Below are 13,913 nucleotides of genomic sequence, written 5' to 3' on the forward strand. Positions count from 1 at the left end.
CAAAACTCAATAGTTAAAACTTATCAGTGTATTATAAAGTCGTTACAAATGTCACTATTACCAGAATAATCAACTTTATTGTACAACTTTAAGTTACATTTCATTTCGAACATTGCTTCCGTTGGATCGTATGTTCCATTTGATAATGTCTTGTTTGTGCTTGTACTTATATATCATCGTTACGTGTGCAAACTCTGCATAACACTCACTTTTGTAAGACTTGTTAACGTAGAAGCTAAATAATTACCAAGATAAAAAATCTGCATGCATTATACCGTCACTTCCTTCAGTTTTAGTCAAAACTGTTTTAGATCGTGGCATACAAAACTCATAGCATCGGTTTGTGGTTCTCTATCTAGTTACTTTATTAGTAACTTATCAAATTTAACACTTCCCTTCGTTTAAAGAAATTTTCAATTTCTTTATGCGAAGAGGTTTGCAAACTAATTAATGTTTATCTCGCTAACCTTAAACACAGATTCTTACAGTTACCATGTACACAATGAGTACTATGTACTCAGCTGTTATCTTAGAACCAACAGATCAGAGATCCCATTTACATCCTATAATAATTCTCATTCTATTTCCCACCCATGATTTCCCTGTGTGTTCCCGGCTTGGTATTGCAATACCATATCACCGATATGAATTTACAGTTTAAAATGTGAACTACCGCTCTAGTGTAACAAATTAGGCAGTATCGTGTTATGTTCAAGATTTCAATGACAAAATCTGTCATATAAGCTTGAACTATACATATAGTACACAATTAGACAAGATTTATCGAGCAACGTGAAACACTTTTCTGGAGTCAAATTAAGACGGACTACTGCTTTTGCCGACATGCCAGGTACCATTAAAATCATTACAAATCTTTACTGCATAGTAAAATAGTATCACGCGATCGTCACAATGAATTACCCTGCAAATTATTTTTCTAGCCCCATTTAACAAGGTTAAAACATTGATCGTCAACGTAATACTGAGAATCATCACGAATGTGTATATTTTGTGTCCTGCTTTCTGAATACCTAAAAGCAACTCATGATTTTAAAGACTCACCGTCATTGCGATTTTTCCTAATATTTTTCTTTTGACGTCGAATTTTCTTATTCTTCAAATACCTCGGAACACTATCTTGAAACGCTTGTAGATGATCTTCAAAATTAATTTGGAAGTCTTCCTCCACCAGTTCGATATCCATACTGTTAATATTCAGATTCAACTCTGATTCCGAGGAAGATTGGGCCAATCGAGCAACTATATCTATGACAGGATGTCTATTAAAATATATACATCAAAAAGAATAATTACATGAAATAGCAAAATAAGTAGTAAACAGATTACCAGGTAGTGGACGTCGAGGACTTTTTCTTGGTTTTGCCCTATCGATACGGGTTTGAAGTTTGCGATGTCTCTTTCTCGTAACATTTTGAGGGGAGTTATTCTTTATCTCTTCTGTTGTACATGGAAGACTTCCTACTTCTGCTGGCAAGAAACCATTGGCTATTTTAGTGCCATTTTCTTCTTCTTTTACAGGCAAGTTTGACTTTAAAGCCTTTTTGGCGTTCAGCTGTCGAGGCGATACAGGAAAGGAATCCTTAAAGTTTACAGCCGAACCTAAAATGAAACATAGATAAAACAGTTTCTTTGATACAAAAAAGAGTCGTGTCAAATCAGTACATGTTCACTACGTGCCATAAATTTCAATAGAGGTTAGAACATCATAGACTCGTTGCACTTCACTAAATGTTGCTCTTCGAGTAGGGAATGGTAATGGTCTCAATCTGGAGTCACTTCTATCTAAAGGTGGATTTCTTCCTCCAAATAATATAGTACGATTATAAGGGCCGGCAGCTCTATACAGGATTAACGAAGACGTATTGATGTGTGAGGCCCATGATTCTAAAAATTCTTGTATCTGCTAAAATGATGAGTAAGGAACAATACTTAGATAAATATATATATGTGTATGTTGAATAAATATCTAAAAAATTACTGCCACGAAATTCAAGAACAATCAATATTTACTTGTACATGCATAGACTCATTGTAACGACGTAAGATTGTTCCAGGACTTTTCATATTTCCCATCATCCGCGTATCTCGAGAATACTGGGCACTGCCCTGTTTTGCTCGCACGGTATAACGGTGAAAGGTTTTATGAACGACGACTTCTCCTCCTGTAATTTTACAAAATAATTATTTGCTGTAAACCAGCAATGTTTATAAATTTACCACTCAATGGAATAAAAATTCGAGTTTAAGGTTAGAATTCTATAACTAGGCAGAATAAAAATTGTGCTTAACTAGATAATTATGTCGTTACTTCAGGAAGAAAAGTTATTTAGAAAAACACCTTGGAATACTGCTGCTGCAAAATGACCCCCACCAAGCATGATGACAGTCCACATACTTCTTTTTCCACTATTCAATGCTTGAGCTATCATTTCACTGTCGACTTCCGGAATTGTCTAAAATACAGCTCATATTAGACCACTTGACATAGATTACATGTCAAGTATCTTCCCCAAACAGAAAACATCATCATTCCTCGTTATCTGAAATTGTGGTACAGGAATGTATTTTCCTGAGTGGTCTTACAAACCTTTTTATTATGCAGCAGGCATCTATATATACTGAAAATATTTCCATTATCATTTTCGAAGAACACTTTTAAATGACGTTTTGCTGCAGACAGGTACATCTCCGTCTCTTTGTTTTTTGTATCCTCATCCTCGACATCTCCATCGGAACTATCTGAATTTTCTGTTTTCTCGTTTTGCTTTCCCATTTTTCTCCTTGCAGGATGTGGATGAATTCCAGCTATAGACTCGTTCTGCAATCGTCTGTTTGATAATTCTCCAGTCTCAAACGCGCTGGTTTCACTTTCACAGTCGGATTCCAAATCGGTACCGGATATACTAGACATAGAATCTGTTAATGAGGAAACACTAATTTCAGCCATAGAAGTTTAACTGAAATTCTTAATGCAGACAGCCAATTAATTTTATATGAAGTGAATGTATTCGTGATTATAAAAATGAAAGACACTCTTGGGAATATCATCACAAAATAAATGTATCCTGAAAAGTAATTATACAAAAAAAACATTTTGCAGATATCCTTTAAATCAAATAACGTTCACTTCGATTAAATATAATGAAATACCTTTATCAGCTAAAAGACTAAAGTCATCTTCAGTTATCGACTTCAATCCTTGAAGTCTCTGCTTAAGATTATAGCGATGCCAATCTAGTTTATAGTGCAACCGTTGCTGTACTAGATCTTCAAATGTAGTATTACAAAAGGAGCAAGTCCGAGAGTCAGAAACAGCTAAATCTTCAAGTTGGTTCAATAATTTCTCCGCCTCGGAACCATCTGTCAAATATACGGTACTTATCAAATAGTTATTAATATTATTAAGAAAAAGATGCTACGTAATTTATTTTTTAAACAGCAGAACTTGACGTTCACAAAATATTTAATTCAGACGTTTCAGATTTGTTACGATCAAACGATCATGAATGTACAGTTGACAGTGTGTCAATGCATTTATGATTATGCATTTACTCCAGTTACGTGTACACGTTTGCTTCATAATTGAATGATGTCGCAACATCGTGTGAGCGTTAGCAGACACTGTAATTACTTGCAAAACATTATAAGAACAGTAAAATGGTATGTCCAAAATAAACATAAGTAAAAACAGCTACACCTTCTTGCTCAGTGCCAAAACCCGTTCCAATTGATCCGAGTAAATTTGACATTCGAGTTTAGCTCAAGAAAAGTCCAGAACTCACTCGACGCCGACCTTAACTGCATACACTCTGCGACTTTTATGCCCCTCGTGATCCTGTCAAATTCCTCCTCGTTGTATAATTTTAAAAGTCGGTAATCCATTCTTGAAATAATTCACTGGACGTTGTCGAAGCAGTCAGAAATTACCCTACAGCCTCCTTTGGCTGCTTTGGCTAATTGCATTGGTCACGGAAAAAATAAAAAGAACGACATAGATGTGCAAACACGTACGGAGACTCCACGTGCGTAATATAATACGCAAGATTGGAATGCTTCCAAGAAATTTATTAAACAGAACAGTGAACACGTTTCCCTAGGCGGCGCTGGTGTCGCGGTGGCGGCCATCTTTCATCGTTGCATTCTCTCAAAATTTAAACGAACATAAAGAAAATGTATGCAATAACTGTTATTATCATTTGGTAACTTTGATGTTCTTAAAAATTCACGTATTTTAAAACTTAAAGGAAGATGCTTTATATCCACTTTGACAACCGCTTTTCACATACGAAATTGCAAGTGGCGTGTAAAATTCAAGATGGCCGCTGAAATCTCCCTTTTTATACGCTCCGAGTTTTATTCTTCACATTTCTTTTTTAGATCCATGTAGATCCATCTGCGATATAATTCAAAATGTCGTGCCAAGAAATCTTGTCGGAATTGGAAGCTAAACAGCGAATTATTGACAGGAATCCCTTTAAAATGTTGAAAATTGCTGATGCACAAATACTGGACACTATCGAGGGTCGAGAAATGTGCGAAACGTGTAAAAAGTCGAGGAAATTCTTCTGCTATACTTGTTGCGCTCCTGTCATCGATCAAAAGTATATTCCTCGGGTGAAGGTAAACATTGCCAAATTTTAAATTATGTGTATACTTTCGTTAAAATGATTGCACTGTATGTGCTTATAACATCTACTTTACGTGAACATGAAAAACATGACCGTTCTGAAATGCTTCATTAAATGTCTTATTTATGTTGAAGCTACCTATTAAAATTGACATCATCAAACATGCCCGGGAAATAGACGGTAAAAGTACAGCAATCCATGCAGCCGTGCTCGCTCCGGAAGATGTCAGAATTTATACGTATCCTGATTTTCCAAAGTTTTCAGAAGACGAAAGGGTAGCTCAGCACTTTTTTTTCATGAATCATATTAGAAATGATGTTAGTGACACTCTTAAATCGCCATAATTCCTTAGATTGTACTCATCTTCCCTAGTGAAACGGCTCGGAGTATCGATAGTCTCTTCCCAGCTGAAGTCGTTACAGCAAATGGAATATCACATCAAAAAATTAACAATGAACTCCCTGTAACCAAAGCAGTATTCATCGATAGCACTTGGCATCAAACAAAGTCCATTTACAAGGATCCAAGATTAAGAGGTTTATAATTATTTAAACTATGAAGGAATTTAAAGTAGCAGATAATTCGTTCAGGGCATACAAGCATTCTATGAATTTTAAGATGTTTATTGTCACAAATAGATAGACATAGTATCACTTTTTAATCTTACTTTTTAATGTTTCCTAAGATTTGAAGTGCATCATCCTGAAGTCTCGGATATCTCAATTTTGGAGGCATCAGAAAAAAAGTCCAAGATGGTATTTAGCGACAATAGAAGCTATACATCAATTTTTGGTCGAGCTCCACACATGTGCATTTGGTATCGTCGACAATTATGTTACTTTGGAAGATTCAGCAAATCAAAACCTTGCGGTATCAAAATGTACCGAAGACAATCAACAAAAGTACTGCGGGCAGTACGACAACTTACTGTACTTTTTTAAGTATATGTATGATAAGATACATATTATCTATGACCACGATAAACTATGGGCATACAAGAGGCCATTAATATAATGTGATGAATGGAGTATTAGTTTAATTTTTCAGTCCAATGGCTGAAAAAAATAATTGTTTTCAAGCTTACAAGATTATTTCCTTAGCTCAATTTTGTTAAGTAAACTACTTATTAATATTTTACAATGACGTTCGTAAATTTTGTATTGACTATTTAAATTTTTTTCTGTTTTACGATAAAAGACCACTGCCAGATGTAAGTTACTGACAAAACTGTGAAGTAAATTCAATAAAATTTCGCTAGGTGGAGGAAAGATCTATTTCACTTTAAATCTTATGTATGTACATACATATACTATAATGTAACTAGTAAATAAGTCAAGAATAAATATATTTGTCATTAAATTCAATAGAATAATAATTTTTATTATTTTCACACTCTAATGCAACAATGTGACGTGACCAACAGGGAGGAATTATTTCACCGAAGGAGATGTCACTTTTGTCCGCCAGGGGGGTTTAGTTTCCACCTTCCTTTCACGTGTGGTACGCATTCGGTACGTTTCTGGGATTACTGCCTCTTATTAAACATTGAAACATTAGAGAATTCAAGGTTCCCGTGTAAAAATATTCATGCTAATTCGTTAGAATAGGTTTGCAGACTTATATCCAATAATTTTAACGAACCGATTCCGCATATTTTCCGCCGATCACATCGGATTCTGACGAGTCGGTTATGGCGCTTGCTATGTATAAATAACAAGTGGACCGCGAAGAAAGTCACAAAGTGGCTCTTTTACATCAAATCAGGGATAAATAACATGTTTTTGGAACATAAGCGCGTATCATTTCGTGAGAAATACTAGATTCTTTAAACGGTAAATTTCGGGCAACAGTACACTGGAGGCACTTAACCTCAAAGTGACACATTGCTTTTAAATCAACCACACGTTCAATTGCATTGAAGAAAAGATCTGCTCAATCCCAAAGGCAGACCTGTATTTTTATTGTCATCTCAATTTCATTTTAAATCATGGACTTTCAGGAATGGCGGACGCAGTAGCAGCCCCGAAGTCCAAAGTAAAGACTCCCAAAAAGTCTAAAGAAAAACCTACGGAGCCTGTTCCTCTAAAGAAGAGACCTTTCAAAAGGCATGGACGACTTTATGCCAAAGCCATTTTCACTGGATACAAACGAGGCCTACGTAATCAACATGAGCACACCGCCCTCCTTAAAATAGAAGGGGCTAGAACTAAACGAGACTCCGACTTCTATATTGGAAAGCGTTGTGTCTATGTCTATAAGGTAAGAGGTTTGATTCTACTCACCGATCGAGTTTAAAAGTCATTCGTTGAATTTATGCTTTGTTGCAGGCAAAAAATAAGACGCCAGTTCCAGGAAAAACTACAAAGAAAACGAAAGTAAGGGCTATCTGGGGAAAGGTGACCCGTCCCCATGGTACCAGTGGTTCTGTGAGAGCTAAATTTAAGAGAAATCTGCCAGCAAAAGCTATGGGACACCGCATCAGGATTGTAAGTATCTTCTATGAACCTATTGAGCCATCGAGTCTCATGATATTTAAATTAAACTACATTGCGTCTAAGATTTAACATTTTAGTAGTTATAATCTAAACTCACTTTCCATTTCTTGCAGATGCTGTACCCCAGTCGCATATAGAACTTCCCTGTAAAATATAAATAAATGCCTTTTTGGTACCAAATTGTTATATTGTATATATTTGAATTTGTTCTTCCTTTTAGGTGTATTCCTTAAGTTTTCCGTTTCTCAATCTGAATATCTAGTAATTTAATGTAAAATCATGAGTATGGAGTACAAAGAATAGTTATAGAGTAAGAAATATAAATATATACCCGTCTCTCTGATAAACCACTGATTACACCGGTGACTTCGGTCAGAGATGAGTTTCCTTTCTACTTCTCCTTGTTCTATGGCGGAGTGTCACGTGTCCCATCCGATATTTCTGTCAAATTCGCTCACATGTGCGTTTATCTAGATGTGACAGCGTTAAAAACATTATTTCTAAGTTGACATGCCAAAGAAAATATCTGCGCTTTTAATACTGACAATTAATTTATTAATTAGTGATGTATGTGTGGGTTCAAATGGCGATACTTCTCGTTATTATAGACAATGTCTATCTACATGCAAGACGTCAAGTAGAGAAAGGGGTATGTTTTCTTGTGAATATCTTGATCGGAGAATAGGAACCTTATTTCTTAAGAGCAAGTCCTCGCATGGAATTCATGCATAACTGTGAGATTTTATTTTATTTCATAATGGTATGTTGTCTCATAATTTTTTTCATTTACCAGACATTGATTTAGCGGAACCAGGTTTCTTTACTTCACGAACGTTATTGTCTTCGCAAGATGATTGCAAATACACTTGTATGTGGGATACCGTAAACTATTTTACTTCTCGCGGGCTCCAAGTACCTCAGTTCCATGGAAAGGTAAGCATTGTTAATTTAATTGTAATTTGTATATCACGGTAAATCATGAATATTTTAAGTCCGTCATTTTCGTTGTTCGATTCCAATGGAACTGTCTTCTTTTGTCGTCAGTGGCCATTTATCCGAATGTTTGGTCTACAAGAACCTGCATCGGTGCTGTTTTCTGTACTGAATTTTTTTGTCAGTTGGAAAATGTATGGAGAATTTAGGAAAGAAGTTCAATTCGATACACCGATGTACCTCGTGTGGAGTTACTTTTCATTGGTAAAGAAAAACGCTTACACTGTACGCGTAAAAGTGTTAATTATATTGTTAGAAACTTATCGTTTTCAGGTTGGTTTACACGGCTGGCTTTGGTCTAGCATATTTCATGCTCAGGACAATGCGTTCACAGAAGCAATGGATTACTCTTGTGCATTTGGTATCGTGTTAACTTTACTATGTTGTTTGTTATTTAGGTATGATCCCCTGATTTTCTATATCTGTAGCCATTTCAAAGAAAATAATATGAGTGATATTAAATCATTTACAGGTTAACATACAAGCGTCGTAAGGTACTCTTCACAATAATCTGCGGCTATGTCAGTATGCTGTATACACATTTGTCCCATTTGTGGTCTGGACGAATTAATTACGGTTATAATATGAAACTCAATATACTTCTAGGTAATTGTTTCATGAAAGTCTATGAATAAAAAAAAGAATAGCCCAATTCTTTTTAAAAGAATCGAAAGATGTATTCAAATAATTTGGTGACATGACGTATACTAATTTATAGGACTCGTCACATCTATTATGACTCTGGTATGGTGGTATCGTAATTATAAAAGATTAGAGCACATACGCTTAATCGGTTGGTTTAATGTACTGAGCGTATCTTCCACGCTTTTAGAAGTAACAGATTTTCCACCAATCTTCTGGATATTTGATGCACATTCCCTTTGGCATGCTTCTTCTGCCCCGTTGATTATACTGCTGTACAGGTACGTCTACTACATATTTTATATCTTTCTTTGTTTTTTAGTAACCTTCCTTAACATAAATAATTTCACCTTACATTTTAGGTTTATAATAAAGGACTGTCTCTACTTAAAGAAGTACAGCGCATTTAGGTGAAAAAAGTAATTAATTACTTTGCTGGACGTCCATTTTTTAATTTATTTCTGTACTTCAGTGGATTACGACTCAGGAAGCAACTGTGTTTAACCGAAACATGTGAACATTTTTTAAATGTTAACAGTGGTTCGTTACCAATATTTTTAATGTATGTACTTATAGAACATGTCCATTATTTAAATCAGTATCACGACTTTCTGGTTGGCAATACTAGAGCTTGAAATAAAATAAGTCTTTATATCTACATTCATCATTTCTTGCAATAATAAATTCAAATCACTCGGAACAACACGAAGGTAAAACGTTATATCTCGTTGTGGAAATAAATAGAAAAACTCACGACTTTCATAAACATTATCATCTTACATAAGATAAATTACACAGCACAATAATTAATTGTACAAATCTATTAATTACAATCAAAGGAAAGCTAAATTTGGTCGAACCTCGCGATATCACACATGTTGTTTTTCTGTCGATTCCAAAGTGATATTTGTTTTTAAATAATCTAAAGAAATATCTATACATAAGAGCACACACCACCGTTCGTAACAGCAATGCAATAGGCAACTTCCATGTTTAGTATGCATAACTATTTATATAAAGCCGTTGTTTCCAGACCAGGTTTATCCTTTTGAATAACATTGCCCAACAGCTTTTTTATTTCTGCAATAGCTTTCCCAGGATTTAATCCCTAAAAACAAAACACGTTATAAAATACCCGCTTCTCATAAATTTCCAACTTAGTTTCAATTTATATAAATCATTACTTAAAATAAATAGCAACCAACCTTGGGACAAGTACGTGTACAGTTCATAATCGTGTGGCACCGGAATACCGAATATGGATCTCTCAATTTTTCTAATCGGACTTTTGTTTGAGAATCTCTTGAATCAATGATCCAACGATAGGCCTAGAATTACTCGGAGTTACATATTTCCAGATAAAAAAAATTGGAAAACATATTTAAAAGCTGACGATCACTTAACATTTTTTGTCGGAATAATGTACTACAAATAAATGAATAGAACGTTACCTGCATAAGTACTGCAGGCCCTAAATATTTATCACCATTCCACCAGTAAGAGGGGCATGAAGTACTGCAACAAGCACACAAAATGCATTCGTAGAGACCATCCTGCAAACATACAAATATCTCACGATTATATGCACATCTTATCGTTAACGTGTTAAAAAAAATACTAACATGATTAAAAATATGTTAAAAAATTATACTAACAAATTCCACAGCAATAAGCACACTTACCAATTTTTTACGATCTTCTGTACTTTGTAGGTACTGCTGACTTCCATGACCATCGCTATCCTCTCTTTGCAACCAAGGTTGTATGCTACGATACTGAGCATAGAAATGATTCATATCTGGTACCAAATCTTTTATTATGTACATATGAGGCAAAGGATAAATTTTCGTTTGTTTGTTAACATCCTTATCGATCTTACTGCAAAAGAAGTACTATTGTTAAACAAGAGTGTAAAGATTCTTTGAAACTAAAATTTTTGAAAACTGACCTAGTACAAGCGAGGGTATTAACTCCACCGATGTTCATAGCACACGAGCCACAGATACCCTCTCGACAAGAGCGGCGGAATGTTAACGTTGGATCCATTTCATTTTTTATTTTAATTAGGGCATCTAATACCATAGGTCCGCAACTAAAAGCAAGAGAAATAATGAGGATATAATATATATGTAGAGTAAGAACCCCTAAATATAATTCAACTTACGAATTGAGGTCAACATTGTAATCTTTCATGTAAGGCTTTTCATTGGAGGCAGCAGGATTCCAACGGTAAATGGAAAAGGTCTTCAATTTGGTTTCCGCATTACTCACTGCAGACGCGTGAAACGCTCGAACCTGTGAATCACTTTAAACATTAACTTTTCATATATTATTACAAAAGTTTATTCTTCAATATGAATTTAAAATCTTGCTGTATAAATTTTAATGAATACTGGCCAACCACCCAACCTTATCAATTTAATTCCCACACATCGTTGAAGTGACCCCGCTGACCCTCCGTACAAATTACAATCTGTATATCTATATTTGCTTTAAATTTCTACAGTTGCAAGAAAAATAATCATAACTGCTATCGCCTAAGAAAGTAACTGATAGGGCCAGTACAGACAAGTCGAAACAACCGACCGAAGATCAACACATTACATGTCAAGTCTTCCTTTTAAGGTACTTACCCCTATCACTCTTTTACACGTCCGTGTAAAAGTCGTTGCCATTTTTTTTAAACGAAGGAACGCAAAATGTCAATTTATAACTTATTATATAATCAATTACATGTACTGAAATTACAGGTAACACTACACAGGTCTATTCTGCCCAATTCCACCGCTCCGTACAGAACACTTTCGAACCATAGATTACTACTGAACCTAGATCGTCACTATTTCACTGTAATGAGTAGCATACACATCATACACGTTTAAACACAGATGAACACAATTGGACACAACGGTTGTGCCACCCGTTTATATTAGACACAGTTCACGAAGGTGAAAATTTACGCGTTTATATCACGGATTTAGTGAACTGTTGGCCTTATAAACACGGTTACATTTTAATGAAAATTCGTTGAAAAACCATAATTTTAGCAACTACATGTCGTAGCACACCTTCTCGAATCTCTCTGCAACTACATTCACTTTTCATGGTTACTTAGGTTATGTTCTGTTTTCTGCTGATCGCACTAGGGAACTGTCTAGTGCAGTCTAGTGTCTAAAAGAACCGATGACTCATCGCGTGCATAATCAAGGGAAATTGCATCAGTTTCGCTGGTGCTGATAATTTTGGAGTTTCGTTAATTTCTCGACCAGTGATCAGCTGTAAGTAAAAAATGTCAGACCAGTCGACGATCGGTTCATCGGAGATATCAGTCCTCGAAGATGTTTGCCTACGTGGAAAGAAACGACGGCTTGACCATTTGACGTGGGAGGAGAAACTTCAGAGGAAGTGAGCAGATGGTCTTCCTCAAAAGATATTCCTTACATACAAAAGACGACGTTCATATATTTATGCATACTTTTAATATTATTTTCCCAGAAAGCTGAAGAATCGGGTAGCAGCTCAAACTTCTCGGGATCGTAAAAAGGCTCGGCTGGATGAGCTCGAAGAGACGGTGAAGCTTTTAAGAGAGAAGAACGATGATTTGACTCGCCAATGCGCAGCCCTACGATCAGAAAATGAGGCGTTGATTGAAAATGTTAAGAGGTTGAAAAGAGAGAAGGAAGAAGGAAAGGCCAACGATCAGTTTTGCCTGGCGTGCCAGGGGCATGTCGGCTGTACTGCATTCCCGACGGGATCGGCAGCATCTCCCAAATACCCTCAGCCGCAGGGTGGAGCAATACAGCCGGCGTCTTCCCTGGCATGGGCACAGAGACTTGTCGAACTATTGAAGATCATGACCTTCTACCTTCTCTTGAAGAACTGTTCGGAGACATTAACAATGACGACTACATCGAACGTCTTGAAGAGCTTACAAAGAGTCTTTTACGAGAAGTTACAGCAGAAATGGGAACTAATACATCAAACCAATACGTAAGTATATTTATCTAACTGGCCTCGGAATCATTAAACGCCAACAATATATCTTTATATATGATATACTTTGTATACGCTTCTCTCATATATCACTCGGTACACGTCACAATATTGATTCCATGTTTATTTTAGTGCCCAAATACAGAAAATAACGAAAAACACAATGACTCAGGAATGGTGGATGAAGCTTCAAAAGATGTGGATATTCGTAGAGCTATTACATCTTTAAGCAACCATTTAACACATCAACGTTCGCTCAACCCGGTCACCGAGTCAAGCACCGCATCAGCTGATAATAATTTGCGATCCGTGCCTTTAAAGGAGGTATTCGAGATAAAGCAGGAGCCTATAACGAATGACATGGATACAGTTTACGGCACGTACGATGAAACTGCCAATTGCATAACGATCATATATCCAGGAGATGAAGATAGCATACAGGGTATTAATTCAGAGATTTCTTGTCCAATCGAAGCTGTTACGTGCGTAACACCTTGTAACTCGTACGAGGGTTGTTCGTCGATTACAAACGATCGAGTTAAGTCACTGTCACCTATGAGTGTCCAGTCCGACAGTATCGATACCAGTGTTTCGTCGAACAAATTGAACTTTGATTTTTCGGATTCTTGTTACGAGTTACAGGATTCACCTGTTACAGACGATTGTTTAGCAAATGACATGGAAAGTACCGTCAACCCTGGAATTTTGTCGGATACGTGGCATCAAACATTTTCCGAAATTTTTCCAAGTTTGGCGTAATTGGATGCTTAGAAAAAGCCTAGAGTTTTTTTGCACTTTGTAATAGAGAGATTCGTCAAATCTGTTTGTTGTAATATGAATCGTATACACTTGTCCCAAAGATGACTATTTCTGGACAATGTTCATGTAAATATTTCTAATTCATACGTAAGTGAATGTTTGGTGTCACCCACAAAATACTTTTCTTTCCTCTCATGAGGTCTACTCGAGGTACGTTGAAATAGATCTATCGAATTAGCTGCGATTTCCTTTCTTGAGGCACCGATCTATGCACAAGTTGGAAACTGTCTAAACGATTCTACGACACCGTGTAGCCTTTGCAAAATAATAAATCTAGAGGATGTTACGAGGTAGTCTGTTATTCCTACCTCTGCCGAAGTCC

General features: G+C 36.1%; 6 protein-coding genes across 12 annotated transcripts; 4 read left to right on the plus strand and 2 right to left on the minus strand.

The window, feature by feature from the left end:
* Nucleotides 1–51: 51 nt before the first annotated feature.
* LOC105696833 (ankyrin repeat and zinc finger domain-containing protein 1) lies at nucleotides 52–4,013 on the minus strand. 3 transcript variants are annotated; one of them, XM_012419595.2, is made up of 8 exons: nucleotides 3,804–4,013; nucleotides 3,172–3,381; nucleotides 2,609–2,937; nucleotides 2,360–2,474; nucleotides 2,032–2,183; nucleotides 1,699–1,921; nucleotides 1,348–1,620; nucleotides 52–1,266 (listed from the first exon to the last, which is right to left on the minus strand). In XM_012419595.2, the coding sequence occupies exons 1-8, from the start codon at nucleotides 3,901–3,903 to the stop codon at nucleotides 1,043–1,045; spliced, it is 1,626 nt and encodes a 541-aa protein (XP_012275018.1). In that variant the 5' UTR covers nucleotides 3,904–4,013; the 3' UTR covers nucleotides 52–1,042. The 3 variants fall into 3 exon arrangements, with proteins under 3 accessions (XP_012275018.1, XP_012275017.1, XP_023288854.1); XM_012419594.2 differs by having other exon boundaries at nucleotides 1,699–1,924; XM_023433086.1 differs by having other exon boundaries at nucleotides 1,699–1,924; nucleotides 3,719–4,001.
* A 336-nt stretch (nucleotides 4,014–4,349) lies between these two features.
* LOC105696775 (DTW domain-containing protein 1) lies at nucleotides 4,350–5,908 on the plus strand. Its single transcript, XM_012419498.2, has 4 exons — nucleotides 4,350–4,641; nucleotides 4,784–4,924; nucleotides 5,002–5,185; nucleotides 5,335–5,908. The coding sequence occupies exons 1-4, from the start codon at nucleotides 4,432–4,434 to the stop codon at nucleotides 5,661–5,663; spliced, it is 864 nt and encodes a 287-aa protein (XP_012274921.1). The 5' UTR covers nucleotides 4,350–4,431; the 3' UTR covers nucleotides 5,664–5,908.
* Nucleotides 5,909–6,115: 207 nt separating this feature from the next.
* On the plus strand, nucleotides 6,116–7,337 carry LOC105696773 (60S ribosomal protein L35a). Of its 3 annotated transcripts, none has more exons than XM_012419494.1 (4): nucleotides 6,116–6,160; nucleotides 6,649–6,908; nucleotides 6,977–7,135; nucleotides 7,258–7,337. In XM_012419494.1, the coding sequence occupies exons 2-4, from the start codon at nucleotides 6,651–6,653 to the stop codon at nucleotides 7,279–7,281; spliced, it is 441 nt and encodes a 146-aa protein (XP_012274917.1). In that variant the 5' UTR covers nucleotides 6,116–6,160; nucleotides 6,649–6,650; the 3' UTR covers nucleotides 7,282–7,337. The 3 variants fall into 3 exon arrangements, with proteins under 3 accessions (XP_012274917.1, XP_012274918.1, XP_012274919.1); XM_012419495.2 differs by lacking the exon at nucleotides 6,116–6,160 and adding an exon at nucleotides 6,233–6,256; XM_012419496.2 differs by lacking the exon at nucleotides 6,116–6,160 and adding an exon at nucleotides 6,349–6,481.
* A 231-nt stretch (nucleotides 7,338–7,568) lies between these two features.
* On the plus strand, nucleotides 7,569–9,437 carry LOC105696996 (post-GPI attachment to proteins factor 3). 3 transcript variants are annotated; one of them, XM_012419915.1, is made up of 7 exons: nucleotides 7,569–7,793; nucleotides 7,938–8,077; nucleotides 8,189–8,341; nucleotides 8,411–8,535; nucleotides 8,610–8,743; nucleotides 8,856–9,060; nucleotides 9,142–9,437. In XM_012419915.1, the coding sequence occupies exons 1-7, from the start codon at nucleotides 7,655–7,657 to the stop codon at nucleotides 9,191–9,193; spliced, it is 948 nt and encodes a 315-aa protein (XP_012275338.1). In that variant the 5' UTR covers nucleotides 7,569–7,654; the 3' UTR covers nucleotides 9,194–9,437. The 3 variants fall into 3 exon arrangements, with proteins under 3 accessions (XP_012275338.1, XP_012275340.1, XP_012275337.1); XM_012419917.1 differs by lacking the exon at nucleotides 9,142–9,437 and having other exon boundaries at nucleotides 8,856–8,881; nucleotides 8,970–9,058; XM_012419914.1 differs by having other exon boundaries at nucleotides 8,856–9,437.
* Nucleotides 9,438–9,536: 99 nt separating this feature from the next.
* LOC105696997 (succinate dehydrogenase [ubiquinone] iron-sulfur subunit, mitochondrial) lies at nucleotides 9,537–11,590 on the minus strand. The gene is made up of 7 exons (XM_012419918.2): nucleotides 11,413–11,590; nucleotides 10,944–11,074; nucleotides 10,728–10,871; nucleotides 10,462–10,657; nucleotides 10,231–10,332; nucleotides 9,985–10,107; nucleotides 9,537–9,887 (listed from the first exon to the last, which is right to left on the minus strand). Exons 1-7 carry the CDS (start codon nucleotides 11,452–11,454, stop codon nucleotides 9,786–9,788), a joined length of 840 nt encoding a protein of 279 aa, XP_012275341.1. The 5' UTR covers nucleotides 11,455–11,590; the 3' UTR covers nucleotides 9,537–9,785.
* A 324-nt stretch (nucleotides 11,591–11,914) lies between these two features.
* LOC105696891 lies at nucleotides 11,915–13,877 on the plus strand. The gene is made up of 3 exons (XM_012419701.1): nucleotides 11,915–12,184; nucleotides 12,275–12,769; nucleotides 12,905–13,877. Exons 1-3 carry the CDS (start codon nucleotides 12,069–12,071, stop codon nucleotides 12,999–13,001), a joined length of 708 nt encoding a protein of 235 aa, XP_012275124.1. The 5' UTR covers nucleotides 11,915–12,068; the 3' UTR covers nucleotides 13,002–13,877.
* The last annotated feature ends 36 nt before the right edge of the window (nucleotides 13,878–13,913 follow it).

The sequence above is a fragment of the Orussus abietinus genome, unplaced genomic scaffold, assembly GCF_000612105.2.
Source record: "Orussus abietinus isolate OABI.00-Male unplaced genomic scaffold, Oabi_2.0 scaffold16, whole genome shotgun sequence".
NCBI lineage: Eukaryota > Metazoa > Arthropoda > Insecta > Hymenoptera > Orussidae > Orussus > Orussus abietinus.